The sequence below is a fragment of the Pan paniscus genome, chromosome 1, assembly GCF_029289425.2.
Source record: "Pan paniscus chromosome 1, NHGRI_mPanPan1-v2.0_pri, whole genome shotgun sequence".
Classification (NCBI taxonomy): Eukaryota; Metazoa; Chordata; class Mammalia; order Primates; family Hominidae; genus Pan; species Pan paniscus.
Window position 1 is genome coordinate 182,503,233 of NC_073249.2, and position 26,831 is coordinate 182,530,063.

Genomic DNA, 26,831 nt, shown 5'->3' on the forward strand with positions numbered 1-26,831 from the left:
TGAAGCTTCCCATAGGGTTTGGTGTTGTTTCTCTGCTTACCCAGGTAGAAAGTGCCTCTTTCAAAGGGCTCCATCTTTGGTATGGTGGTGGGGTTAGCGCTGGTGTAGACTGAGAAGGGACACCTGCACAGGCACCCACTTGAGGAACTTAGATTTTAGCCTGTAGCTTGAAGATCCAGGTTCACCAGCCATGTAGCACAGCACGGCTGAGAACGTAGACTAGAGGCTTTCCCAGTGGGCCGTGAGTCTGAGAAGAAGGAAGATTGAGAAGAGGGAAAGACTGGAGGGAAAGAGCTGACCTGAGGGAGGCCCTAGCCCTTAGTGCAGTCTGGGAAGAGGCCCCTTTGGAGAGGGTAGGATAATCAGATGCTGTTCTCTGGTGGAATAGGGGCCAGGGGCCTGCTCAGAGTCTGGTGAGAGGACACTCACCTAGGCTCAGCCTCAGTTTTGGAGCAGGAAGTTTTCCTCCCCCTGGAGGGAGGAGAGAGGTTGAACACATAAATGCAGGCATTTGACTTCCTTTTTTTCCCCTGCCTTCTTGCTGGGGTGTGCATACTACATTCTGGCTGTGCTCTGCAGGTGTGGACCTGGAGTTCACTTCAGGTTTTAGGAGGTCTGGAGATGGAAAGATACTTGCCCAGATTACACTATCACTGTTGGAGATGGGGAGCATGCACTCAGCAGGGGCTACTGAGGTTTCTTCGAGGCTGCTGTCAAGCGGTCAAGACCACTGAAGAGACTGCTGCTACCTGGAGTGAAAGGTGCCACGATGGAACCACGCACCTGGGCGAGCACTGTGGGGTAGTGACCGTCCTGTGGGGATGTGGAAGATGGCTGGAAGGGTGGCCTAGTGACGTGCTTGCTGCGGGTCGGGCTGAGTCCTCTTGGCATTGCTCAACAGCTGACTACTTCAATCTTCTTGAAATCATCTTTATCTGTACTTTTGTTATGTTTTCTGTTTCTCTGGCTTCTCCTCCTCAGTCACTTGGGTAGATATTAATACTTTTTTCCTTCCTTGTTTTCATGTTGGTGTTTCTTAAATAGTGGTGTTTCTTTGATCTCTATCCTGGTTGTCTTTTCTGTTTATTCTACACATTCACACTTACCAGAGTGATCTCGTCTTTGCCATAGCTTCACCTGTCCTCTGTATGCTGATGTCTTCTAATCTTTTTCTCCAACTGGAGAAAAGAAATCGGCCTCATCTGCCACCTAAACGCCACACCTGCATATCCAGCTACCTACTCTACATCTCCACCTAGACGTCCATAGGCCCCTTCAAGCTCAGATGTTTATCTTTCTTCTCACACCCTGTCCTCCATCATTCCCTCAAATAATGACTGGCACCACCTACTGAGTTGTTCTGTCGGAAATCTGAAAATTATCCCTTCTCTATCCACACCAATTAATTGCCAAATCCTGTTGCTTCTGCCTCCCAGAGGTTTCTCAGATTTATTCCTTTCTTCCCATCCCTACTGCCCTGCCCTAGTCAAGATGATCATATTCTTCTTGGATTGCTACAAAAGTCTTCTAACTAGTCTCTTTGAGTCCAGTTTTGCTGCTCCTATTCCATTCTCCTAATTGCAGCAGATTATGTCACCCCTCGGCTTAATACCTTTCAAGGTTTGCCCTTGCCCTCAAGGGTAAAGTCCAAACTGTTTATTGGGACTTTCAAGGTTCTTGCTTACATCTTTAGCCTCACTTCTCATTACTCTCTGTGGCACCCCCACACCCCTCCCCACCAGCCACATGCATGAGCTGGCCAGTTCCTAGTGATCCCTCTTCTTTCTCTAGGTGCCTTCCTTTGTTTTCCTGGAGCACATGTACACATTAATACATAAAATGGTGCTGTGACTGCCTCTACTTGTCTTTCTCTCGCACTAGATTGTGAGCACTGTTGTAACCCTAGGACAAGGACAAGGCTTGACACATAGTAGTTGTTCAATAAATAACTGTTGAATAAGTGACAACTAAGTAATGGAGTGTTCCTGTGGAATCTCTGCTCAGGAAGAACAACAGAGGACTGTTAGTAGGTAGATTTAGGAAGCATTCATTGCCAGTGTACAGGACAAATAGACTAGAGGAGGAATTCTCAGGCCTTGCTACACCAGCCTGAATGTGAAGAGTTAGAGAACTATGCTGCTAATGTCAGGAAGCCCTGGATTTCCTCACTGCCACTGTGTGTTGGGCCCTCCATGGTGAGTACTGGGTGAGATAGCCCACAGGCTCAGGCCAGGGAGGAGGAGCTTGGTCCCAGGAGCAGTGCGAAATGCTTTCTCTGAGAGATGTGTGCCTCCAGAACTGAGGGTTGGGACTCCTGGAAAAGTGAACATCAGAGAATAAAGAGAGTGTTTATTGAGCACTTATTACTTACCAGGAGCCCTGTTGTGCTGTTTTCACATATGATGTCATTTAGTCCTTACCACAGTTCTGTGGAATAAGTTCATTTTATAATCCTTTTTTAACAAATGAGGAAACTGACGCCTAGAGAGATAAGTAATTTGTCAAGGGCACATAACCTGTTTGTGGCAGGGCAGGGATTTGAACCTGAGCATTCTGACTCTGGAACCATGTGTTTAACGACAGTCCTGTCTGACCGTCCTCCTTCATGGGCTGTGGTTTGGTGATACACGGTGGGAATGCCCCTCTCCTCTCCTTTGTTTGCACTGAGTGGCAGAGCCTCGGGATGTTTTCTGACACCGTGGGCTGTTGGTTCCTCATTTGGTATCGGTAGAGGTGTGGACTGTTAAGTTCATTTGATATGGGAGCCCAGTTGGCCAGGAGATGTGGTGGGGATGATTAGGGGCTGCCTGAGAGCCTCCTTCCAGGGTTACAAGTTAATGAATCTTCAGGTCTGTTTTAAGGAAACCTCAGCCAACTTCACTTTGGACACCTCTATTCTGTATTTATGTTTGGAAGCACATGGGGCATCGCACCGTTGCCCCTTGCCCACAGGTGTACCAGTTGGTACCAGCACTGAGCTGCATCACCTTTGATTAGCAGCCTGCTGGGGGAAGGGGCTTGAGTAAGAACTCCCTGCCAGTCCTGACTTGTCTCATTTCCCATTACTTTTATCTGTCATTGCAAGTGCTTGGGCTCCCCTCCTGAACTAATTAAGTTTGCATGTTTTTAGACATATTGCCAAATAGGGCTTAGCAAAGCGGAACTGAGCTACATCTCTTTCTGAGTAGGGAAGGAAAGAGATATGAATGCTCCTCCACAACGGCCAGGAAGAAGCATGGATGACATGGAGTGAATGTGTGTAGATGATAGGCATTGCCTGGCCTTCCTAGGGACACAGCAGGCCTGCCAGGCAGCCTTCTGATTGGCTGACAGGGACAGGTGAAAGCCCACCCTCCAGCTCTCTTAGTGAATTGGGCATTCTAAGGGGGCTGAGAATGGAAAGAGGGCAGGTTCTGGAGTATTTTTCTCCCAAGCACAAGCGAAGTTGAAAGTCATATTTAGTGATATTTGCATGAGGAATTTGTAGGGCTGTGTGCTGTTTGCTACCAGTCTGAATCAACCTAGCTCCTAGGCCTACAACCACCTATGTGGCTAGCACAGTGCAGGGTGACCTTTCCAAGTCTGTGAGAAGTACATCGGAAACTTGGATAGACAAAGGCCCCAATTTCTCTTTTTACCTAGAAGACCGCAGTTCCTCCTCAGCCATTGGAGTGGGTGGGTCAGGGTAGTGGAGGGAAGTAGAATAGCGTGCCCAGAACCTCCCCACCCTGGAGGTGGGGTTCAGCATAGTGGATCGTCCTAGTGAGGTAATGGCTGATTGCATGTTTTTGTGTCAGACGGATGCCTGGAGCCTTTTCCCTAGTGTGGGATGGCCTGAGGTCTGAGATGCCCTGTGGCAGTACATATTTGGGTCCTATCCAGGTGGCAGTTACGGGGGCAAATTATGTCGTGGCCTCCTTCTCTGATGTAAGGAATGAGGGTATTGCTTACTACAAAAGCAGAAAAGCCAACTGAGGCTGTAGTCAGGGCCTCAGTCCTGTGAACATGAGGGCAGTGGGTCAGCTTCCTGGCCATAAAAAGTCTCTTGATGGGTAAGGTTGGCTCAGAATCAGCCCAGGCTCCCAGTGCACAGTGGGGGCAGGGGGAGGAGGTTCTGAAGGTTGTATAGGAATTCTGGGCCTTAGAGTTGTAGTCTGAGCTCAGAGAGAGTGGGAACCAGACCTTCTGCCCTCCTTTCAGTTTCCCTAGAGCCCTCTCATCAGCAGAGGTGCACCGGGTTAGCCCCAAGAAGGCAGCGTGAGTTGATAGGGTCATGTTTCAGCTGCAGCTAATCCAAGTCACTCGATATAAATCTCTCCCTGCTGCCTCTCCCCTCCCTCCCATCCCCAACCCACAGACAGGGAAATGAATCCTGGCCCTCACCCTGAATACATCATGGCAGGCTTGCCTCTAATGAGAGAGGGCCATTCATTGTGGGGTGAAGCTCCCTGCAGAGCCCGGGATGCCATTAATTAAAGAAGAGCCACCTGAAGCCAGTCGTGCGGTGCAGCCTGCCACGCTCAGATGGAGTGGTGGTGGGGTAGCCTCGTTAGCCTGACAGCTCCTTGGGCTGAGAGTTCTTGGGCTTGGAGGAGCGAGGGGTGCTCCGCCTCTGCCTGATGCCCCTGGGGCTAGCCTACTCACAAACATGAAAGCCCCCTCCTGCACATGTCCCCGGGCCCAGAACTGGCACTAAAGGGGCTCCTGATGGTGGGCTTGGCTGGGGATTAACCATTTCCTAGATGCAGGCCTGAGGGTAGGAGCAGGTTTCTGTGGAGCCAAAGCATCTCTTCTGGTTCCCAACCTTGGCTCCCTTCACACTTATCCATGTGATCCTGGAGCTGCAAGTCAACAGGCGTCTCACCCCATGTCCTTCCCTCAGAGCCTGAGTTTGGGATAGTTGCTCTGCTCTGGAAGGACTTTGTGCCTCAATGGGGACTGGGAGAGAAGCTCTGCTGTCTGATCAACAAGCACAACCCCTCCGTGGCAGACAGGGCCTCTGGCATTTTACTTTCTGGGCACTTCTAGGCTGTAGGGTGGAACCCCAGTGGCAACCTCATTTCTTCACCCACTAGGAAGGTGTCAGAGGGTCTAAATCATTGTAGTGATTATAGGAACCCCTGGAATGGAAATTCTGCTCAGGGAAAACCCTGATAAAAGATAAAGATACTTGCTTAATGACTGATCAGGCTTCAAGATGTTCAAGGCAGTAGGAGCCTCATGCTTTGGCCTGAGTTGATAACTGAGTGGTTCTTTACTGCTTAACTGGTCCAGAAGCAAGTGTTGCTGCCTTGGTTCTGGCCCTGGATTTGATATGAGGCTCTCCCCTTGACCATGGATGAGAGTCTTATCACCTCCTCCTTGCTGGCTGGAGGGGCTGTATGTTCTGAGACTTTCACCTTAGCCCAGAGTTGGGCTAACTCAGCCGGTCTCTGCCGGGTTTGTCAGGAAGACAAATTGGATCCTATGTTGGTGGCTCTTCAGGGCAGTCTTTGGAAGTCTGGTTCTGTGTTCTGTGGCGGAATCCAACAGACAGGCTGCTTCAGAGGGCCTCAGAACCAGCTGGGCACCTGGCTGGACTGTATGACCTATCTCTGCTTTCCTATAGCTCACCTGGCATGGAATAGAGGTTCCATGCAGCTTCCCACCAGGCCACAACCTCCTAGGTGGGGGACCCGGGCTCTACTCTTTTGTATTTTGAACATTTCTCACCTTCCTAGGCCCATTTGCTTGGGCCTTTCTGACTTCTGTCAGATAGAGAGTGAAGGCTGGAAGACCTTTTTTCCCAAGCTCCAAGAAGGAACCACTGGTGCTCCTGGAAAATATTTTCCTTTGTATGAGATATTGCTTAGATCTGTGTTTTTTTAAAACCCTTTTTGAACATCAGCTTGTTTTTGGGTCTTTAAAAAAAATTGAGGTCTGGTATAGTGGCCCACACCTGGAATCCCAGTGCTTTGGGAGGCTGAAGCAGGATTGTTTGAGGCCAGGAGTTTGAGACCAGCCTGGGGTAGCAAGGCCCTGTCTCTATTAAAAATAAAAATAAAAATAAAAAATAACCTGGTGTGGTGGCACATGCCTATAATCCTAGCTACTCAGGAGGCTGAGGCTGGAGGATTGCTTGATCCCAGGAGTTTGAGGCTGCAATGAGCCATGATTGTGCCACTGTACTCCAGCCTGGACAACAGAGTAAGATCCTGTCTCTTAAAAAAAAAAATTGAGGTATGAAATAGGTACAGATGCATAAATACACAAATGTGAAGTGTATATAGCTCAATATATTTTTATACAAGTATACACCTGGGTAACTACCACCCAGGTCAAGATCAAGAACCTTTTTCATCATCCCAGAAAGTTCCCTCGTGCCTCTTCCCAGTCAGTGATGCCTTCCCCTTGCCAACTAACCACCGTTCTGACTTCTGTTAGTTTTGGTTAGTTTTTACCTATTGTTGGCTTTCGTATAAATGGAATCATGCAAGGCATACTCTTTTGTGTCTGACTTCTTTCACCCAGGCTAGAGTTCAGTGCTGTGATTTTGGCTCACTGCAACCTCTACCTCCTTGGGCTCAAGTCATCCTCTCACCCCAACCTTCCGAGTAGCTGGGACTATAGGTACATGCCACTGCGCCCAGCTAGTTTTTGTATTTTTTTTTTTGTGGAGACGGGGTTTTGCCATGTAGCCCAGGCTGGTCTCGAATTCCTGAGCTCAAGCAGTCTGCCTGCCTTGGCCTCCCAAAGTGCTGAGATTACAGGCATGAGACACCGCACCCGACCTGTGTCTGACTTCTTTTGCATAACATAATGTATAGGAGATTCCTGTGCATTGTATGTATCAAGAATTTAGGCTTTTTATTATATTTCTGTGTAGTATTCCATTGTATTATACTACATTTTATTTATTCTTTTTTTGTTGGAACATCTATTATACTGTATTTAGTTATTTAGTATATGTTTGCTGAATGAATATGTGAATCTTCAATTTAATATGAGAATCTCCCTATGCCCATCAGCTTGTCCCAATCCCCCTCACCCTTTCAAATCTAATTCCAGTCCTTTGGCCATGTGGTCTTCCCTGTCTATTCTGGAACCCACACTGTCCTCCCTCTTCTCTGAGGTCTTGTGATAGGGAGAGACTGGCCCCTGTGGAAGTGGCCTTTGAGCTGTATTGACTCATTTATTTATTCTTTCAGCACATGTGTTGACAACCTGCTATGTGCTCTGCACTGCTCTAGGTATTAAGGATACAGCAGTGAATAAAGAAAGAAAACTTCCCAGACATCCTGCCTTCATGGAGTTTGCATTCCAGTGCTTGCAGCTGTCTGCCTTTTGGACCTAATGCTTGAAGAATCCTAGTCATGTCCAGGCTCTTCTGTCCTTTGGGATTCTGCAGGAGCTAGATGGCAAAGCCCTTGCCACCTTGGCAGGACTTCTCTAGGGCTTGTGGCCTTTTATCTTCCTTTTCTGCTGATATTGGTACGGGTGACATTAGCTGCTGTTGCTGCTGCTTGGCAGTGAAAGGGTTTCTCAATATTGGTGCTTCCCTTCCACTATCCTGGAGTCTGATTCCCTCTGTGAGAGGAGAGAATTAATCTCCAACTTTCCATGCCTGTAAGGTGAGTGACCTCTGTTTTGTCAGCGCTTGCCAATCTGTCCTCTAATTCCCAGCCAGGGTAATGGAGACATTACTTTGTGCTAAAGCAAACCACCAGTTCTCCTAGTGCAGATGCTATGCAGATCCAGGCACTGGGAAAGACAGGTCACATGCGGAGACAGCGCCATAAGTGTCTCTTCACAGATGCAGAGGCACATGAAGGCTACAGGGGTGTTGGCACCTGAGCCACTATGCTCCTGAACTGGGGCTGGCAGATTCAAGAGGCAAAGATGGCCTGCCATCATATTCTTCTTATTCCCCAGCCATGCCAATAGGGTGGATGCTTCTGCTTGGTCTGAATTAGGTTTCTTTGGTCGGGTTCCTAAGAGCACATGAGAGGCTGTGAACACCCCAGTGAAGATGATGAGTCAGGGAGCAGAGGTCTTAGGAGTTGAAGGCCGGGGAACTCAAGGCTTCACCTGGCATAGTGGCCCATGCCTGAATGATTTGTGGACTCTGGGGGCTTAGCTTTGTAGGGCTTTGGGAAGGGCAACTATGAGTGGGTGGGATAAATTCTCAGTGTCCCTGGCTAAAGGGTGACACAACTCAGACTTGATAGTTCTGTAAAACTGTTTCTTCCAAAGCTTGCGAGGATGTTGGTTTGGGGAAGAAAGCCAGCCAGCCCAGAGAATCCCGGGAGCCTGACAGGCCTTTTTCTCTGCGATTCTTTCTCGCAGGCAGCCCGAGGCAGCCTGTCTCTTTGTTAACAGAGTGACAGCAATGTGACACCATGGAAATAATTACTAACAAATCACGGTGCTGACTGCAAACAGCTCTCTGTCTTCAGAGGCATGTCAGGGTGCATTAGAGCAGGACTGGAGGAGCGGTGCATGTGGGGGCTGAGGCACAGCCTGCACTCAAACACTCTCTTCTTCCACCACCCTGACCCCTTCCTGCGATATCTGACTTTCTTGCTCTTGGCCTTTCCCAACTAGGTCAGCTAAGGGGCAAGCTGGACAAGTGGCATGTAGCTGGTTCGGCTTCCTCTGGGCAGGTAGCTAGGACTCCCATCTTTGCCAAGGAGCACCTAGGTAGTGGTGAGAGCCAGGAGTTTTCCATTATGGGGCCCCTAAAAGGTGGAAGGATGCTCTATTTTTCTGATTTACTCTCTGCCATTGAGACCAGCTTCACCTGCCAGTAGTTTGGGGTTTTAGGGTTACAGAACATTTGCTTCAACTGGACCCAGATTGTGGAGGGAGCCTTGCATCTGTGTTGGCTCAGCTCTGGTTTCTTCTTCAATTGCCATAGTCAATTTTTGGTAAGTCGACTTTGTCCATTCCCTCTTGGTTAGCAGAGTGATTGCTCTGACTGTCAGGACTGTAAATAATGTTCCTGGTGTATGTGGCTGGAGGCAGCGCGTGGGGTGGGGAAAGGAATGGAAGGAGGAGCAGCATTCTGGCTCCCTCGCTCGCCCCCTCCCCTCTCATACAATATTTATCCAGGGATGGGAGTCAGATGCAGCGACCTCAGGGGTCACCCAGTTAAATAGCTTCTGAACCTCCCTGCATTCTAATTGCTGCAGTTGTCCTTTGCTCTGGAGACTTCTCCTCCCCATTGTCTGCTGAGGCACACACTAATGGCTGTCCTCCCTGGCCCTGCTGGGAGGCACGGTGGAGGGGGGTGGAGAAGAGAGCTCATTGCTACCTTCCTTTCCCCAGGGATAAAGGAATCTAGGGCCTATTAACAAGTGGCTTTAGCTAGGACGAGCACAGTCCCTTGCCTTCCTGGCCCCCTCCCTAAACCTAGCTGGAGAAGGAGGCCCATGCAGTAGGCTTGGTTGATGGGGCCAAGGGGCTTTACCCATTCTCAGTCCTATAGCCAGAATCATGGGACTAGTGATTCCTCTACAGGCTACAGGAAGCCAGGGGACAGACCCTTGAATGCTTAGCTGATGAACATCATCCTATGTTCCCATGGTCCCACACACAGGGTTTGGAAGCTTCTAATGAGTGATGTTTCCTGTTGAAATTTGTTGCATTTTTCCCAAAGATTGGCCAAATGCAAAAGTCTGTTTGGTCCCCTGAAAGTTGATTTAGATGATTGCTCGTGGTAGCAGATGTGTCCCATTTATTGATTTAAGAGTGGCATGTGCTATATATACATCTTCACGAGGACCTTTCAGTAAATATCAGTTACCCTCCACTGCAGCTCTTCTCTCCCAAGGAATCCTGTTGGAAATTGCCATTGAAAGTGCTGACCCCAGCATATCCCGGAAGTGCTGGCATTCCGGTAGTAGCCTAAAGTCAGCACCTGTTGAGAGCTGCTCTGGGCCCTGTAAGTACTGTGCTGGGGACTATGGGGACTGCCAAGTGATCAGGACAGAAAGACCAGCACACATATACCTAATTATAGGGTAAGTAAGGTAGAGTATGAAAACACTACAATGAAGGCACAACACAAATGCTGTGAGAATCCAGAGGAGCACTGTAGAGAGATGGAATGGTAGTATTTTTTTTAGTACTAAACTTTTTTTTCTTTTGAACAGAATTTTAAAGCCCAATGTGAACCTGGTTGAATGTGGGGAAAAGCCCTGCCCATTCTTCCTCTCCCATTCTTCCTCCTTTTACCCCAGTCCATGAAGTAGCCTGATGTTCCTCCTTAGAACCCTAGAACTCCATGGAGCACACTTTAAAAATCACTAGCCTATTCTAATGCCCGCCCAGAAGTCTTACTCTGTATAGGACAAGTGCTTATACCTCTTGAAGGTGTCAGGGGAGCTGGAATCAGGGCAGAGGAGACCAGCTAGAAGGTTAAGGGTACAGCTGTGTCTTGAGTACCTATATGAGAGCGGAGGTCAGACTGCAACCCAGATCCTGAACGCTAGGAGGATGCCTCTCTGCGGAGCCTCCAGAGGGCATCGTAGGCCACACAACGGCAGTTCAGGCATAGGGTCAAGATGGCCATAGGCCAGGGGAAGACTGTAGTGGGATGAGTGAGTTATCTTGGAGACAGCTCAATCTGCTAAGGAGCTCCTGGTTTCCCTGGCCAAAAAGAGAATAGCTCATTAGCTGAGGCACTGACCACAGTGTCTTGGAAACCTCCCATCACTTGCTCAGCCTCCTCTCCATAGCCACTCCCTACTGGGGCTTCTGCCATTCCATCTAGGAAAGAGAGCTCTGGCCAGGCCCTGGTGGCAGCTCCAGCACTTCTACAGTCATGACAGATGGGGCACTGTGCCTTTCCCTGATGAGTTGCCATGGAAAGGACACCGGAGAGGCACTTGTCTTATTATTTCCCTAGAGAGGGGCTGGGGAGATACAAGTTACAGAATTTTAAGGACTATTTGTGGCACTGGGGAGGTGCTTGTCATATGGTTCCACAGCGTGTTTGTGGCACTTGTATGCTTCATATGGTCTCCATAGGGAAGAAATGAGAGACAGTTGGCAGATAGGATAAAGAGTCATGGAGCAGGGAGGCGCTATGTGCATATACAGTGTCTTTTGGAGACTTTGAGCAACTTTGGCACTAGGGATTTGAGCAACATGGCACCAGCAGCCTGGACCACGGAGCATCCCTCTGCACTGCCTGTGTTCTGGTTTCTGTTGGGAACTCTCCAGAGCAGCATGTCTGGGAACACTTCCAGCTGTGCCGCCAGACCCAGACGCAGGTGACGGCCTTTCGTCTGTACTATAGGGAAACCAAGAGGAAATTAAATGTCATTTGCCCCCTGCACAGCAGGTCGCTGCCAGATCAGACACTCCTGCTCAGAGCTGTGCAGAGGGCACCCGTGGGAGGGCTTATGCCTGCAGCCATGTCCTGTGAGCTGTGGAGACTCCCAGGTGATGGCCTGGCTCATTCCCAGGGCTTTCTCTGCCCGGCTGGGTTCACCCTGGCCTGGAGCCCAGCCCAGTGTTACATGGCAGCTGTGACCCGTGCCAGGCCAGAGGTGCGTGTGTACCAGTAGGGGGAAGTGGAGGGGAAGGGCAGAGCCTGAGAGTAGAGGACACACAGGAGACAGTGAGGTGATCAGCCCTTCCTCAAAGAAGCTGTGTGGCATTGTGGAAAGAACAGGGCTTTTAGAATGAAGAGACCTAGTTTCGATTCCTGGCTTTACTGCTTTCTAGTTGTAGGGTCTTGGGAAAGTCACATTCCCACTCTCATCCTCCATTCCTTTATCTGTAAAATAATAAGGAGCTCTGGCTCCTGACATCTATGGGGGAAATGTAGCTTCCTATTAGGACTGGTGCCAGAGTTTCTTACCCCACCTCGCCTGGATCTGGAAGCATGACCTGTAACCCCTTGCCGTGGGGCCTCACTGTGAAGTGAGTGAGCTGAAGTTGGTTGAGGTGGGGTGGGTGGTAAGTCTGGCCAGGAAGGCACAGCTGGTCATCTCTCCCTGCCTCAGGCCTTTCCTTCTTATCCTAGTCCTCTCAAAAAGGCATCCCAAGACCTTGATGAGATGTGGAAGGGTAACGGTGGCAAGACAAAGTGAGAGGCTTGCCGAGGTCACCCGGCCTCACCTTGGGGCTCAGCCAGCTCCCTCCAGCATCATGCTTGCACTCTCCTCCCTGTTTGAGAGGACAGCGGGGCTTGCCCCACCCCTTTCTGCCCTTGAAGTCCTGGTGGTAGGCCATAGTTCTCAGCTCCGCCATGACATTTATTAACAGGGCTTTGGGAAAATATGTTTTAATACTGCCAGAGTTCTCCCTAGAAAACCCTCCAGCCCCCAGCTCACCCCCATCTGAAGCCTGGCTGTTGGTGGTGAAATTCATTAGTGTTCCCTGACAGGCAGTGGCGACAGAGGCGCTCGCTGTCGGCTTCCCGCTCCCTCGCTCTCGTGCTCCTGCTTCACGCACACTGATATTTAAAGCTGATGGGCTGCTTATAGACTTCTTGTACCATGACAAGTTTGGGGAGGGGGTTGGGGAGGAAGAGACAGACAAGGAGCCAGCTGTCATGCTGGTATTTCAAACGGTACTCTCTCCTGACCCTTTGCAGGCTCCAGCAAGTGTATCATCTTTCTGAAACCTGTGGTTGGAATTGTAACCTGCAGCCGTCCCAGAGGAAGGGGGCAAGTGTGGGGGCAAAGTGGGCTGATAAGTCAGCAGTGCATTCCCCCCAGGGCTGTGGGCAGGCAGAGGAGAATGGAGGGACTGCACGTGTGCACGCACGCACACTTGCTTGAGCCTGGGGAATTGCAGCTGAGTCTCTGAGTGCCCTTGACATTGCCCTCCCACCAGCAGAAATGAGATGGCCACTTCTCAGTAGTCACTCCTGCAGTGACCATTCTGTGTCTGCTATGGTTATCTTCTGAGTGGGCCTGGAAGCTCTCTCAAGAGAGAAATCAGGTTCCATTAGCCTCTGTCTGAGGGTCCTGGGTCTCAGTGATACTCCTGAATATAAAGTGGTCGGTTGAGGTAGAAAGCTCTCTCATTTTGTGTCTGGCCTGGGGTCTTGGCTTTTGTTCCTTGGTATTTGTGTGCTGATTCTTTGGATTTGGAGAATGAGTCCCAAGGTGCTTCCTCTATTCATATCTCCTTCCCTCAGCCCAAGCTTCTTGGAATTTGTTTTGCAGCTGTGGAGTGGTTCTGGAACTTTCCCTTTTCCTGTCACCCCCAGCAAGCCTTCTCCAGTATCCTTTTCCTGACCAAGGCACTGTCTTGTCAATGCAGGTGGCCTGGAAGCATCTCCAAAGGCCATTACAGGTTTGGTCTCAATCGATCTCCTTATAGCCAGAATCCCTTCTATGAGGCCTTATTTGTAAAGCATGTTACCCTTGGTTGGCTCCTTTAACCCTCACAGAGCAGGGCATGGAGGTGAAGTCACTTACCCCAGGACACATGGTCATTTGACCAAGTTATCTTAGTGTAGTGGAGCTATGGTACTGGACAGGGGTTGAACCGCATGCCCCACCATCAGGGAACTTTGATGGGGAGAATGAGTCCCAAGGTGCCTTCTCCATCTGTAACTCCAGGTCCTGCAGTAGGCGAGGTCACTGGGGAAAAGGCCAGGCTCCTCTCCTCCTTGCTGTTTTGCCTTGTCAGTGCCATCAGTGCTGCCAGTGGCATCCTCAGTTTCAGGCGCAGCGGTGTGGGACTCTCTGTCTGAGGGGTTATTCATAAAACAACCTGGACATCTTCTGTTGGAGGTGGAGCCAGCCTTTTTTCTGTGTAGGCTGAAGTGTATTCTTGAACTGTCAAGGACCAGCTTTGATGTGATCTCCTATAGTATCCCCAGCCCTCGCCAGCACTCTATCCTGTAGGCTTCTAGCAGGGGTTTATGGCCAACCAAGGGTAACATGCTTTACAAATAAGGCCTCATAGAAGGGATTCTGGCTATAAGGAGATCGATTGAGACCAAACCGGCAATGGCCTTTGAGGATGCTTCCAGGCCACCTGGGCAGTGCTTTTCTCTTCCTGTTCTTGCTGATTCCTATCCCGACTAAAGGCACTGAGTGCTAGGCCTGCCATGCTGTGTCTTCTGACATGGTGGATCTTGCAGGTGAGATAGATACTAACCAGCTTTGATAAGTAGGAGGCTCATGCATTAATTTTTTATACATCAGCAGCGGCCAAGAGAGTGAATTCAATTATGAGTCTGCCTTCTCTCTACCCTCCTCCGCTCAATGTGGTAGTTCAGAGCTGAGACTAAGGAACCTGTTGAAATGAGAAACCCCTATTTCCTAGCTTGACCCCCTCACTAATTCGGGTTAAATTGCTACGCTGTTGCAGTGGTGACACATTGTGTCTGCCTCTGTTTGTATAAGAGGATGCAGTGGGGGAGGAAGGACCAATTTGTGCAGAGATAAAAGGTGTCACGGGCAGATAAGTAACGTCCCAGCCTCGTGCCTGCTCTCATTGTTGCTCAATTTGCTCCGTGTGTAAGCTCAGCCTTCCCCTCTTTCTTCCTTCCCTCCCCTTGGTCATATTTTACCTCGATGCCACAGTGTAATGATGCCCTGCGTAGTGGGGGAGGAGATAGGCACCTCTGGCTGACAGCCCTTCCTGATAACCAAATTCCAGCCCATCCATCACTAGCTACTCTCCTCAACTTGAGGAAAATATCACCCAGGGTCTGTTTATCTCCTCTGGGTCGGGGAACGGAAACAGGAGAGACAAAGAGCTGTGTCCCCAGCTAAGTGCTACCTCGGCTGGAGTAGCCTGAACGTGCTGGATACAGACTCAAATCATGCTGCCCATGGAGGCTCTGACTAGATAGGGCTCCCTGACTGGGATCCAGTGGGAATGGGCCCTTTCCTGAGGCTCAAGACTTGGAGAGAAGCATAGGAAATTGTGGCAGTTATGAGCTGCAGGGCCGCTAGGGACAGCATTCTTTGAGAGTGTATTGGAATGAGCAAGTGTGGCAACTCTGCATGGAAGCAAGCCCACCCACCCCTCACAGGTGTCCCTGTGGCAGGATCTTCCAACTGGCTGGTTGGTTGGCTTCTACTGGCCCACTTCTCTCCAAGCCTGGGCCTTCTGTGCCTCCATGGTCCCATGATGACTTTGAAGAAGACAGAGCCTCTCCATACTCCCCCATTTCTGCATATCACATGGAATACAGTAGTTTGCTCCTGCAGGCGAACAGTATGTGCCTGTCCTGGAGCTGGTGGGCACCAGGACTGCCAGCCCACATCACTCCAAGATCCAGGTCCCACAGCCTTTCTTGAGAGGGAGAAAGGAGCCAAGGAGGCCTCCAGAGTCTGCTGGTCTCCCTCCTCTTCAAAGGTTTGAGTCTGCTAAAAGTGAGAATGACATGCATCTCCCTGAGTTGGGTCTGCCCCTAAGTCTTAAAGAGATGAAAGCATGGAAGCCAGAGTGTCCATCGCCTTTTCCAGTATGGTGCCTGCTCTTTTGCTGGTCCTGGCTGTAGGCCTGTCTGCCAGTCTGTCCGGCAGACCTCCATGGATGTGCAGCTTTCCTTGCCTCAGCCTAGCGGCTCTCCCCCACGTCTGCCTCACCTAATCTTCAAAGCTGAGTTCCCGCTCACAAGGGCTTCACCATGGCCATACCCATTAGCGAGGGGGGTGTTCCCCTAATGAGCTACTCCCCTGCCTTGGCTGGCGCCGGGCTAGCCACACCTGTTTGCCATCAGGGCTGTCTCGGCCCAGCCAGTATGGCTCAGTTGCAGGTGGTAGGGCTGAATGAGGAGTGGGGTGGGGAAGGCTGGCTCCTTTTGCTTTGTGCTGTGTGCTTATGGGGGTGAGGGGCAGTTTCTTACACCCCTGTTTCCTCTATATTGTTCTCTTCTTTCTAAGTAGGGGGAATGCTCTTTGCTTTCTTTTCTGTTATTCAAAAGGAGTAATAAAGGAACTTGAGTATCTCATCTCATTTTCCCTGGATGGAATAGAGAGGAGCCGGTTAGGGTCTGAGGGTAGGGCTTGTTAATCTTTTCAGGTGACCCTGAGGGGCCAGTGTGGTAATAGCAGGATCATATGATAAATGCCAAGGGCGGACCCCCTTTTTGGCCTTAGACCCATAGTCTTTGGAAAGCAATCATGTCCCTTGGTTTAGAGCCCACAGGCAGGACTGGGGGACCCTTCCTTAAAGGGGCCTCTTGCATTCATGAAGCTGAAGGAAGTTTTGATTTGGTTGAAAAAAATCTCATTCCTTTTTATGGCCTGGACATAATTGGCTCTTTTCTATTGGCCATCAGTGATGTCATTCCGGCCCTCATAAAGAAGGGGAAATCACACCTGTGGACTCGGTGCATAAAATTTCATTGGGCAACAGTAATAAGCATGACCAGATGATGTTTGGGCAGTTGGGGAGCTTTGTGCCCAGTGAATCCAGCTGCATGGAGACCTGGGCACCATAAACCTGCCTGCACGTTCGTGCCCGCAGGCTAGTCCAGGGCCCACTGCCAGTGGCTCTTTTCTTGGGATCACGATCTGGTAGGAATGTACAGCATTCAGACCCTTTGTGCCTGGGGAACTTTTTTTTTCTGAGAAATTGGTGGAACCATGTACCCACTGATACCCACCGACCTTAGGCTCCTAAGAACCTTGAACCCAGGTGTGACCTTGAGCAGTGACCACTATGCTACTTGCTTCTCTAAGGCCCAGGCTTTGCCTTCCCAGGGACTGTAAAGAGCCCTGAGTGTATCTATACAGCTTATGCCTGTGCAGTCAGAAGCTTTAGGTTCTGTTTCTAGTACTACCCTTGCCTTGTTGTATGATTGAGCAAATCCTTTTCTTCTCTGAGCCTCAGTTTCCTCTTTTGTGTAAGGGATGATGACCACTCTAACCCACCTTCCTCACAGATTTCCTGTCTTGATCCTCTCTAAGCTGGGGTAGGGTGTGTGGTAGAGATGTGTAACTGTCTTCCCATGAGGCACTTGCAAGCTCAAGTTCTGGCATTTGGCCCTATGTCTCTCATGAAGATGGGGCTGGGCCCTGCTACATTTGTACAGCTTGTGTCTTGGAGTCACAGGGCTAGGATGACCCAGAGGACTACTCAGCAACCTGAATGCCTGCGAGTGAGTCTACAAACTGCATGTGTACCTGCAAGTGACTAGAGCCCCTGAGTGAGAATTATAGTGCCTAACCCCCATGTGCATCAGTCAGACATGGGATTCAGAATGGCACTCAGGACTGCTGCTGAGCCATATCTCAGGCTGAGTATCCAACCTGACTGTCTGGTCTGTCCTCAGTGTGGCCCCTCTGGGATAGGTCTTCCTCTGAGAAGAATAGGCATCATCCTACTGACCTAGACCCTTCCTAGGCAGTGGAAATGCCTACAGCTATGTCTACCCTTAAAATTCTGCTAAAGAGAGAGCCCATCCCTCTCCCAGGGCTAGCCAGAGCCAAAAGGACTCCTGGCCTGTGTCAACTAAAAGAATCAGAGAGTACTGCAGTTGGCTAGGGGAGAATAAGATCGAGGCTCCCTGCCTTTTACTGGCCAGTCCCCCTGGCTTATTCCTTTGTAGATTCTGCTGCTTCTGGTGGCCCCCTTCACTCACAGACCTTAATGTGATTTTTCTAAAATAGCTGAGTTCAGCAAGCATTTTCACAAATATGAAGGATAAGGAACATGAAAGAAAGATTGAAGGAAATAGAATTATTGTCAGATTACAGTTCTGCTTCTTAGGCAACCACATTCTAGCTCCTAAGGCTACCTTTCATCCTTAAAAACCTTGTCTCATTTCCTCATGTTCTTGGTCCTTCATCCCACATGGGCACATCTATCTGGATACCCCTTCATCATGTTGGCCTCAGCCAGAATTTCCCTTCCAGGAAACTGACCAGTTGTAGTTAATGTCACTGTGCCACTTGGATGTTTGAGAGTAGCCTCTTCTTCAGGTGAGATATCTTGGGTCTTATAAAAGTAAATCCTTACTATACACTGCCTGAAACAAAGGGATCAATTTTCTATTACTATCTGTCAAATATTTGAAGGGTAATGGAGGGAAGGCCGGACTGCCTTGAACTTTCTGGAGTGGAATCAGTCATCTCAACTGGATTCTTGTAGCCAAACTTTCTAGAAAAGGATTTTGCACTTGTAATCTCCGCTGTCTTATCTCTCACTCTTTCCACACTTTGCAGGTTGCCTTCTGCCTCCCACTCAGTCCACTGATGCCCCTTTCGCCAAGATTACTTGTGACCTCCTCGTTACTAAATCCATTGGGTTTTTCTCAGCTGTCATCTTGCTTGACCACTCTATGGCAGTTGACACTAATGACTTACATTTCAAACTCAAAAATCATTTCTATATATTGCAGAAAGGGGAAGCATGCTTTTATCACAGTTTAGGTTGACCACAGGTAATATGAAGTGGGGTCAAAAGAGCATGTCTCATCTTAGGTGTCTAATACCCTGAAAAAGGTCTGGGGCCCTGTCCTTTGGGAATGGGGATAGGTTGGGTGAGTCCTGACTCATGGCATATTGTCTCCTTAGGAACTCTTGAAGTTGATAAGGATATGTGGCTTGGAGAAGGGAACTCTGATGGAAGCTTTCTGGACTCTCAGATCTTGGAAGGGTTCTGTGAGGAAAAGATGGAAGTATTGTTCTCTGTGTTTTCTAAAGACATACTTTGGACCCATGGGTAGAAGTTACAGGGAGACAGACTAGTGTTTAAGGAAGGATGTTCTAAGAATCGAGTCCAGAATTAGATCTGGCCGCTTCATGAAGTAAGGTCTTTGTGTGTGATGATGGTCTGATGGGGGTAACCTGGTTTCATTTTAGCTCAATAAAACTTGCAAGGCATTAGCCTGGGCCCTCTGCTCACCTCGCTCTATTCTGTTCCCCGGGTGATCTTATTTACTCTCCTGGCTTTAATTTTACTTAGGTTAATGATTACATTAATAATTATATTAATGATTTGGCAATCCATGGTCTTATTCCAGACCTCTCTTCAAAACTAGATATCCAGTTGCCTCTGAGACACCATTCCACTGCCAGATATCTCCTAGGTGCCTCAAACTAGGCACCTCAAACTCAGCAGACATCGAGTGCTTATTGCGTATCAAGCATATATCTAAAACTGCATTCCCAAACTCATGCTTCCTTCTAGTGGCGTACTAAAGATGGGGCAGGGGAGCAGTTCTCCCACAGTTTGGGCAGAAAGTGGGTATGCTACAGGTAGAGCATTTTAAAACAATAATAAAATTGACCAAAAGCTGGCCTGCTCCAGATGTCACATAGGCTCTCCATGCCACTGCTTACTTCTTTGGATCTATCTTAGTGAGTAGCATGAAGCTAGCCAAGCAGAGGTCTACTGCTTTCTCACTGGGTCCCACATTTCATTTAGTCACTGGGGCCTCCTTTACATCTTAATGTCTGTTCCTTGATCACCATTTTTTCCACTACTGTTGCTCTCTACTGGCTTCTACCCTGCTCTTTTAGTCTATTATTTTTGCTGCCTCCACAACAATCTTGGTAAATCACAACTCATCAGAGGCTCTCCATTGCCTGTAGCAAAGCTCTTCTCTTAGGAATAAGACTGTGATCTTTCCTGGCTGATACTTCCAGTATTGTCTTCCTCCATCCTTGCATATGCCCCCATACTCCAACTTAAGGCTTTTTTTGTCTTTCTTTCATTGCCCATACCTCTGAACAAACTGAGCCCTTTATGGTCAAGAGTTACATCTTACTTTTTGACTCGTAAGTTCCTGACCCTTGTTAAGCATCAATGCATGTTTGTTTGAATGGATTTGTCTGAGTAAAACCATCACCAGCTAAAGGGGGAGATAGTTGATAAATTCTAATTTAAAGAAAAAAAAACAAGAACAGACCCTTGATTTGAATTCTGACCTCTTCTTATCCTTCTCCCTGGCCTCTTCTCTATCTGAAACAAACCTGTAGCCAGAGGCTTAAATGTGAGCTGAAACCCCTGCTCATCTATCTCTAAGTCATATACTCTGCCTTTCTCTCCTCCTGTCTTGTCTGTCTGCCTCTCTGCTGTAACAAAATAACAAACCAATGCATAGAAAGAACATACGCTTTGGAGTCAGACAGAACTGGGTTCAGTTCTTGGCACTATCATGTTTTAGCTGTGGGACCTTGGGTAACCTCTCTAAATCTCATTTTCTCGTCTGTAAAATGTAGACAACAGTACCTGTGTCTCAGCATTGCTTTGAAGATTAAATGTGAAAATATAAGGTACTTGGCATACTGTAAGCCATTAGGAAATAGTGGCCTGCTGCTATTATTTTGGAAAGAATTTTTGGGCTCTCACACTTGGATCTGAGGGCTAGAGCTGGAGCCCAGTGTCCATGGTGCTGGAGGTGGGGTTCCCTTTCTTTGGTGGGGTGGGACCCATGGCTAATGGGTTGACCTTTTGAGGTCTGTTTGTCTTGTATGCTCTGTTGGACTTCCCATCTTAAGACTTCATACCTGGGACATGGATGCGCCCAACTTGTTCTCTCTTCCCTTTTTTTTGTAGGCTCCCAGGCCAGTGCCAGTACTTGGGCTTGCCAGTGGCGGATTACTTCAAGCAGTGGATTAATCTGAAAAAGGTACTGTGTCTGAGCCCCAACTGGGTGCTTCCCCTGGTGCTCTTGTGCCTCAGAGCTCCCGTCCTTTGCTTTCTTTTCTTATATCTGTTCTCCCTCTTTTTCTTTTTGTTCTTCTCTTTTCTTAACTTCATCCTTTTCCTTAGCTAATATGCACTGAAATGTGGTTATTTCTGACTGTGGAGAGCTGCTTGGGGATCCGGCTGCTGGGCAGATTATGACACTGCCCTAGTTGGTGTCCCCCAGACAGGCAGAGAAGTCCCAGTTAAGGAGATTTTGGGGGGCTCTTGCTCACAGCTGAATCTGTGGGCAGAGCTGGCTTGTCTCTAGGAGAGACATGGCACTAGCTGAGCCTCTGGGAAAGTATTCTCCTTTGTTATCATCATGAATGTGGCCTCTGACCCTCCTAACTGGCCCTGATACATCACTCTGGTTGGGAGGCAGAGTACATTTAAGTTGGCTTTGTTCCTGCCTTGCTCCAGGAGAGCCTGGCTCATGTGAGGAAGAGCCATGGAAACTAGAGTCCAATTCCCTTTGGACATGAGGGCAGAGACTGGAACTTATGTAGAATCAAGCACCTGGGGAGTTGGTGCTCAGGCTATGGACTGGCAAGGACCATGTGTGGCTACGATAGTGAGCCCTGGCAGAGAATGAATCACTTAGAAAACTGTACTTTCCTAGCAGGGTATCCCTGCTGTAGAGGAATCCTTGCTCCAGGAGGCCCAGTCCACTAGGGAGACTCACCCCCATAAATCATTCTGACCTAAGGGCAGCAGTCCTGGAACAGCCTCAGGAACCTCATGCTACCAGTCAGAGGAAGCTCAGAGAAAGGAGAACACACCGGGGGTCAAGGTAGTGGCTCCCAGGGGGCTTAGAGAAGAGAGAGGTCAAGGGGGGTGGGGTGAGGCTAGGTATGGCGAGGATTTGAGTCTTGACCTGGGCATTCAAGGAAGGTGGGATATGGATAGGAGGAGGAGAGAATGCTTTCTCGGCAGGGAGGGCAGCATGCTTTTGGTGTGTGTGGGGGCTGGAGCTAAGCAAACGTGGAGGAGCAGTGGAAGAGAAAGCTTTATAAGTATTTGTGCCACACTGACAATGACCTTGGACTTAGTTCCATGCTTTGTGGCATCATTTGTGAAGTCCTTTGCTTTCCACTGGTGGACAGGTGCTTTGCACTTGGCTTGTTTGCAGTTTGACTCCTACCCCCTCTCCTGCTGATCTCCCATGAAACTGGGCAACTGCTGCTTACTACTCCTCTTGTGCTGAAAAAGCTGCGCACTCCCCTGGCTTTGGGCCTTGCCCTATGGCTTGCCTTCTGTCTGAAATGTCCCTCAGTCATCTTCATCAGACATATTCCCTGCCCTGAAAGATTCACCTCAGGTATCACTTCTGCTGAGAAGCCCAGCAGTCAGTCTCTTGCCTTGAGGTTCCTTGGCACTTGGGAAATCACTTATCTCAGTTGAAACTGAATCCATGTGTATTTCCTTCCAGACATGGCCATCTGGATCACAGAGATGAAGTCTGGTTCCTCTCTGTGTCTCCAGTGGCTAGGCCAGGGCTGGGTATAGAGTATGTGCTCAGTGAGTAATTGCTGGCTGACAGATTCATCTTTGAGAACTAGTTCCATAGAGGTCCCCTAAGGCAGAGCTAGGCATGTGGTGGGGCTAGGCATGGACCCCTGGAACATAGCATACCAGCTGTCAGAGCACATCTGAGGCTGCTTGCTGGCCTCAGCAAATGCAATGTGAAGGCCCGGCCAGGCGAGGCAGGCGCTGACCATGAACAATTACCCTGTGAAGTTCACTAGACTTTTTGGTGTATGGATAGCTCCCTGCCTCCAGGTTCCTTGGCAGAAAGGCAGGAAAGCAGCCGACCCATGTGGTAACATTGTCACTCAGGGCCACCTTGGTGCTGCTGGCCCAAAGGGTGGGGGTAAAGGCAGGCTGTCCAGAGTCTGTTCAGTTTGGTTCCCCTGCAGACTGTGCTGACCTGAAGAGGAAGGGAATAGGTACAAGGCGAAACTGAGGACTCTGTTGCTAGTTGGCCTTGTGATTTCCTCGTGTGAGGTAAGCTGAGCAAGTCTGGGAGACATAAGGGGTCTAACCTCTTCCTCTCTGCACTCCAGCCACTTTGTATTGCAAGTGTGCTTAAAGGCCCAACAGGAGAGATGGCTTAACTCTGGACTTTAGCTCAGTCCTTACCAACAGCCATTCAGGACATAGAGGCTGCTGAGTCTGGAGGCCCAGGGGCATGGTACTCTTTCTGACCTTTATGCTGTGTGACTTGGTGCAGGCTGCACTAAGATTCCTGCTTAAAAAGAGTAATGATAAAAGCAAAGCCAGAGAGGTCATTGCCAAGGTTGCAGGAATATTATGTAAAAGACTTACTCCATGCCTTGTGTCCCCTGTGTGACCCAGGCTCTGGTTCTCTACAGGGTCCTCTCCTGTCCTTGATCTTACTTTGTGTTTCCCCCTTCCCTTTCTTCTCTCTTCCTCCTCTGCTCCCCCAGCAGAGCATTACTCCTTGAGAAAGGTGGGGAAGGTCCTGGTCTGCTTGGTCACCTGAGACTTGCCTAGTGAGTGAGCAACTGGGCATGAATTCACCATGCCTATTTCCTAACACCTCTAATCTGAGAAGAGGCAAAATGTCTTTCAGCTGCCCTTACTTCTCCAGAAATGGTGTGGGTTGCATCAGGAAATAGGAACTTTTCAATGGCCAAGTTTCCACATCTCCTGCTGCCACCTACTTCCCCTGTAGCAGAGTGGAGCAGGCCCGTGTTTGCTGACATTTGGAATGTCATTGAATGATCTTATATTCTTATTGAGCTGTCATCTTAGAGAGGACTTGGGGCCCTGCTCCCAGCTCCCTCCAGGAGATCAGAGCTGTCACTGAGGGGCCTGAACAATACACACACACACACACACATATGCACATGTATAAATATACACATGTATATGCATGTGAATGCATACAGCCCAAGTGAGTATACTCCAAATTGCATGTCTGTATCCATACATGCCTTCATGTATATGCACATATTCATATAAGCAGTCACCTGCAGAAATATTTGCAGGCATACCCAGACATGAAGGTGTTTATACATACATATTCATAAAGTATAAAGATAACATGCACACAGGTAAACATATATATATCTCTTCATCGGTAAATGAATATATATATAATATATAATATATAATATATATTATATATAATATAATATATATTATATATTATATATATTATATATTATATAATATATATAATATATAATATATTTTATATATAATATAATATATATTATATAATATATATTATATATTATATATAATATATAATATATATTATATATAATATATAATATATATTATATAATATATATTATATATTATATATAATATATATTATATATTATATATATTATATATTGTATATTATATATATTATATATATATATATATATTTTTTGAGACGGGGTCTCACTCTGTCACCCAGGCTAGAATGCGGTAGTATAAACATGGCTTGCTGCAGCCTTGAACTCCCGGGCTCAGATGATCCTCCCACTTCAGCCTCCCAAGTAGCTGGGACTACAAGTGCCCACCATTATGCCTGGCTAATTTTTGTATTTTTTGTAGAGAAGGGGTTTTGCCATGTTGCCCAGGCTGGTCTCAAACTCCTGGGCTCAAGCAGTCCGCCCTCTTCAGCCTCCCAAAGTGCTAGGATTGCAGGCATTAGCCACTGTGCCTGGCCAATAAACAAATATTTTGAATGCCTTCTGTGTGCCAGGTACTGTGTGAGGGCCTGGGGATATAAGAAGGTGGATGTTGAATAAATAATTTTAGTTGCATTGAGTAACACTAAACAGTTCAGAGTCATGGATCATATAAGAAGGAACTAACTTAGTAGGGTGGGGTCAGAGAATAATTCCCTGAGGAAGGATGTCTAAGCTGAGACCTGAAGAATGAGTTGAAATTGGCTAAGCACAATGTAGCATGTGGTGAGACCCTGAGGTGAGGAGAAGCCTGGCAGCTTCATGAAACTAGAATGTAAGTTCTAAGAGGAGAAAGAATTTGTGTCTTTTGTTCACTGCTCTACCCCCATCGCTCTGAATAGTTCCTGGCACACAGATGTTTAATCCTTATGTGTTGAGTGAATGAATGCCTAAAACGTAGTGAAGGTGGCAAAAGGAGAGTGGCATGAGATGAGGCTAGAAGGAAGTCAGGAGCCTGTAGACCACACTTTGATTTTGACCTTGATGTTTAGGGTAAGAGGAAGCTGTTAAAGGGTATCAAATATAAGAGGGGCATCATCTGATTTGCATTCTAAGAAAGTTCTCTCTGGCTGCAGTGTAGAGGGAGCTAAGAGCAGATATAGGAGACCAGTTGCTGGTTTTTCTTAATAGAGCTATGTTTGGCATTTTTGGGTGGGACAGATCATTGTGTGGGTGACATTGCTGAACTTGTAGCATCCCCAGCCCCTGTTGATTGAATACCAATAGTGACCCTCTCCGAGTCATTGTGATAATAAAAAATATCACCCTGTATACATTTCTAGTGGCCTGGACAGGGTGGGAGTGGAGGAATACTGTCCTTGGTTGAGAACCACAGAATTAGGCTGTTTCTGTGGTCCAGGTGAAAGATGGTAATTACTTGGATTGAACTGATAGCAGTGGAAATGTAGAGAAATGGGCCAATTCCTGAGTATTAAATGGTTTAGTCAGTTCTGCTATAATGCAACATAGAGATTTCTGAAAATCACCATGCTAGAGAAAGTCATGCAATAAAAATTCAGTTAGTGACACATAGAAGATAGGAATCTAATAAAAATGGTAGCATAGTTTTACACATTAAATGCTTAAGAAATACATAAATACCACAATAAATATGGTACTTTACTCTGTAAAACCCCGAAGTTTGCTTATAGAAATGGGCATGAGAAGGGTTGCAGCTTGTGAGTTATGAAGTAGTGGAAGAAGATCATCTGAAATCAGATGGAAAATTGTAACCAGATGAATGTGGTCCATAACATGTGGTGATCTAGGTGGCTGGTAGATGTTTAAGATGTGTGCACGTATGTGTTTTATGTATTCCTACCCAGCCCTGTTCAGTGAGGTATAGTTTCCTGTGTTTATCTAGTGTTTCTTGTGAACAAAATTGCACATTAACAAATGCAAAATTTGTGTTACTATAAATTGTTCCCAATACATCAGTTGCATTGGACAAATTTGCTTTTTCAAAGAGTATTATAGTAGCACTGATTATATAATAAACAGGAAATGGTGATTGGTTGTGAGGGTTAAGGATGAAGGAAGAGACCATGATGACCCCAGGATTTATGATTTGAGCAACTGAGTGAATTGGAATGAGTTGACTGAGATAATGGGAGAAGGAGAAGTTTCAGAATTGGAAAAGAAGATGAAGTCATTGTGGGGCATATGTGTTAAGATGCTTTTGAGACATTGAGGAGGCAGTTAAGTACATAGGTGTGGGGCTCAGGGGTGAAGCCTAGATAAGAGATACAGATTTGAAGACCAGGCATGGTGGCTTATACCTGTAATCCCAGTGCTTTGGGAGGCTGAGGTGGGAGGATCACTTGAGGCCAGGAGCTCAAGACCAGCCTGAGCAACATAGTGAGACCTCATCTCTACAAAAAAATGTAAAAATTAGCCAGACTTGGTGATGCATGCTCATAGTCCTAGCTACTTGGGAGGCTGAGGCAGGAAGATCCCTTGAGCCCAGGAGTTTGAGGCTGCAGTGAGCTGTGATTGTACCACTGCACTCTAGCCTGGAGTGCAAGACCCTGTCTCAAAGAAATAAAAAAAATTGGCAGCGTTATTGGTCTGTGATTGATAATTAAAGCATGGAAGTGGATGAGATTGCCAAAGAAGAGGGTATAGGGTGAGAAGAAAGCCTAGGATAGAACACTGAGAAATACCAACATTTGCGAGATACAGAAGGAATAGTCAAAAATAGAGAATATAATAAATAGTCCTGAATTACAGATGGCATTTTGTGTGCTAGACCTGTGTTTTCCAACATAATTTCCACTAGCCACATGTGGCAGTAGATCACTTGAAATGTAGCTAGTATGATTGAAGAACACATTTTAAATTTTATTTAATTTTAATCAATTTAAATTAAAAACTTTCTTGGCCAGATGCAGTGGCTCATGCCTGTAATCTCAGCACTTTGGGAGGCCGAGGTGGGCAGATCACCTGAGGTCAGGAGTTTGAGACCAGCTTGGCCAACATGGCAAAACCTCGTCTTTATTTAAAAAATACAAAAAATTAGTC

General features: G+C 47.7%; 1 protein-coding gene across 14 annotated transcripts in view; it reads left to right on the forward strand.

The window, feature by feature from the left end:
- The window catches only part of ERI3 (ERI1 exoribonuclease family member 3), a 133,793-nt gene that overhangs the window by 50,164 nt on the left and 56,798 nt on the right, over positions 1-26,831 (forward strand). For all 14 annotated transcript variants that reach the window (XM_003812817.4, XM_063608028.1, XM_063608050.1 and 11 more), the window contains one exon: positions 20,470-20,542. In XM_003812817.4, coding sequence (XP_003812865.3) covers positions 20,470-20,542 — 73 coding nt within the window. The remainder of the gene's footprint in view (positions 1-20,469; positions 20,543-26,831) is intronic.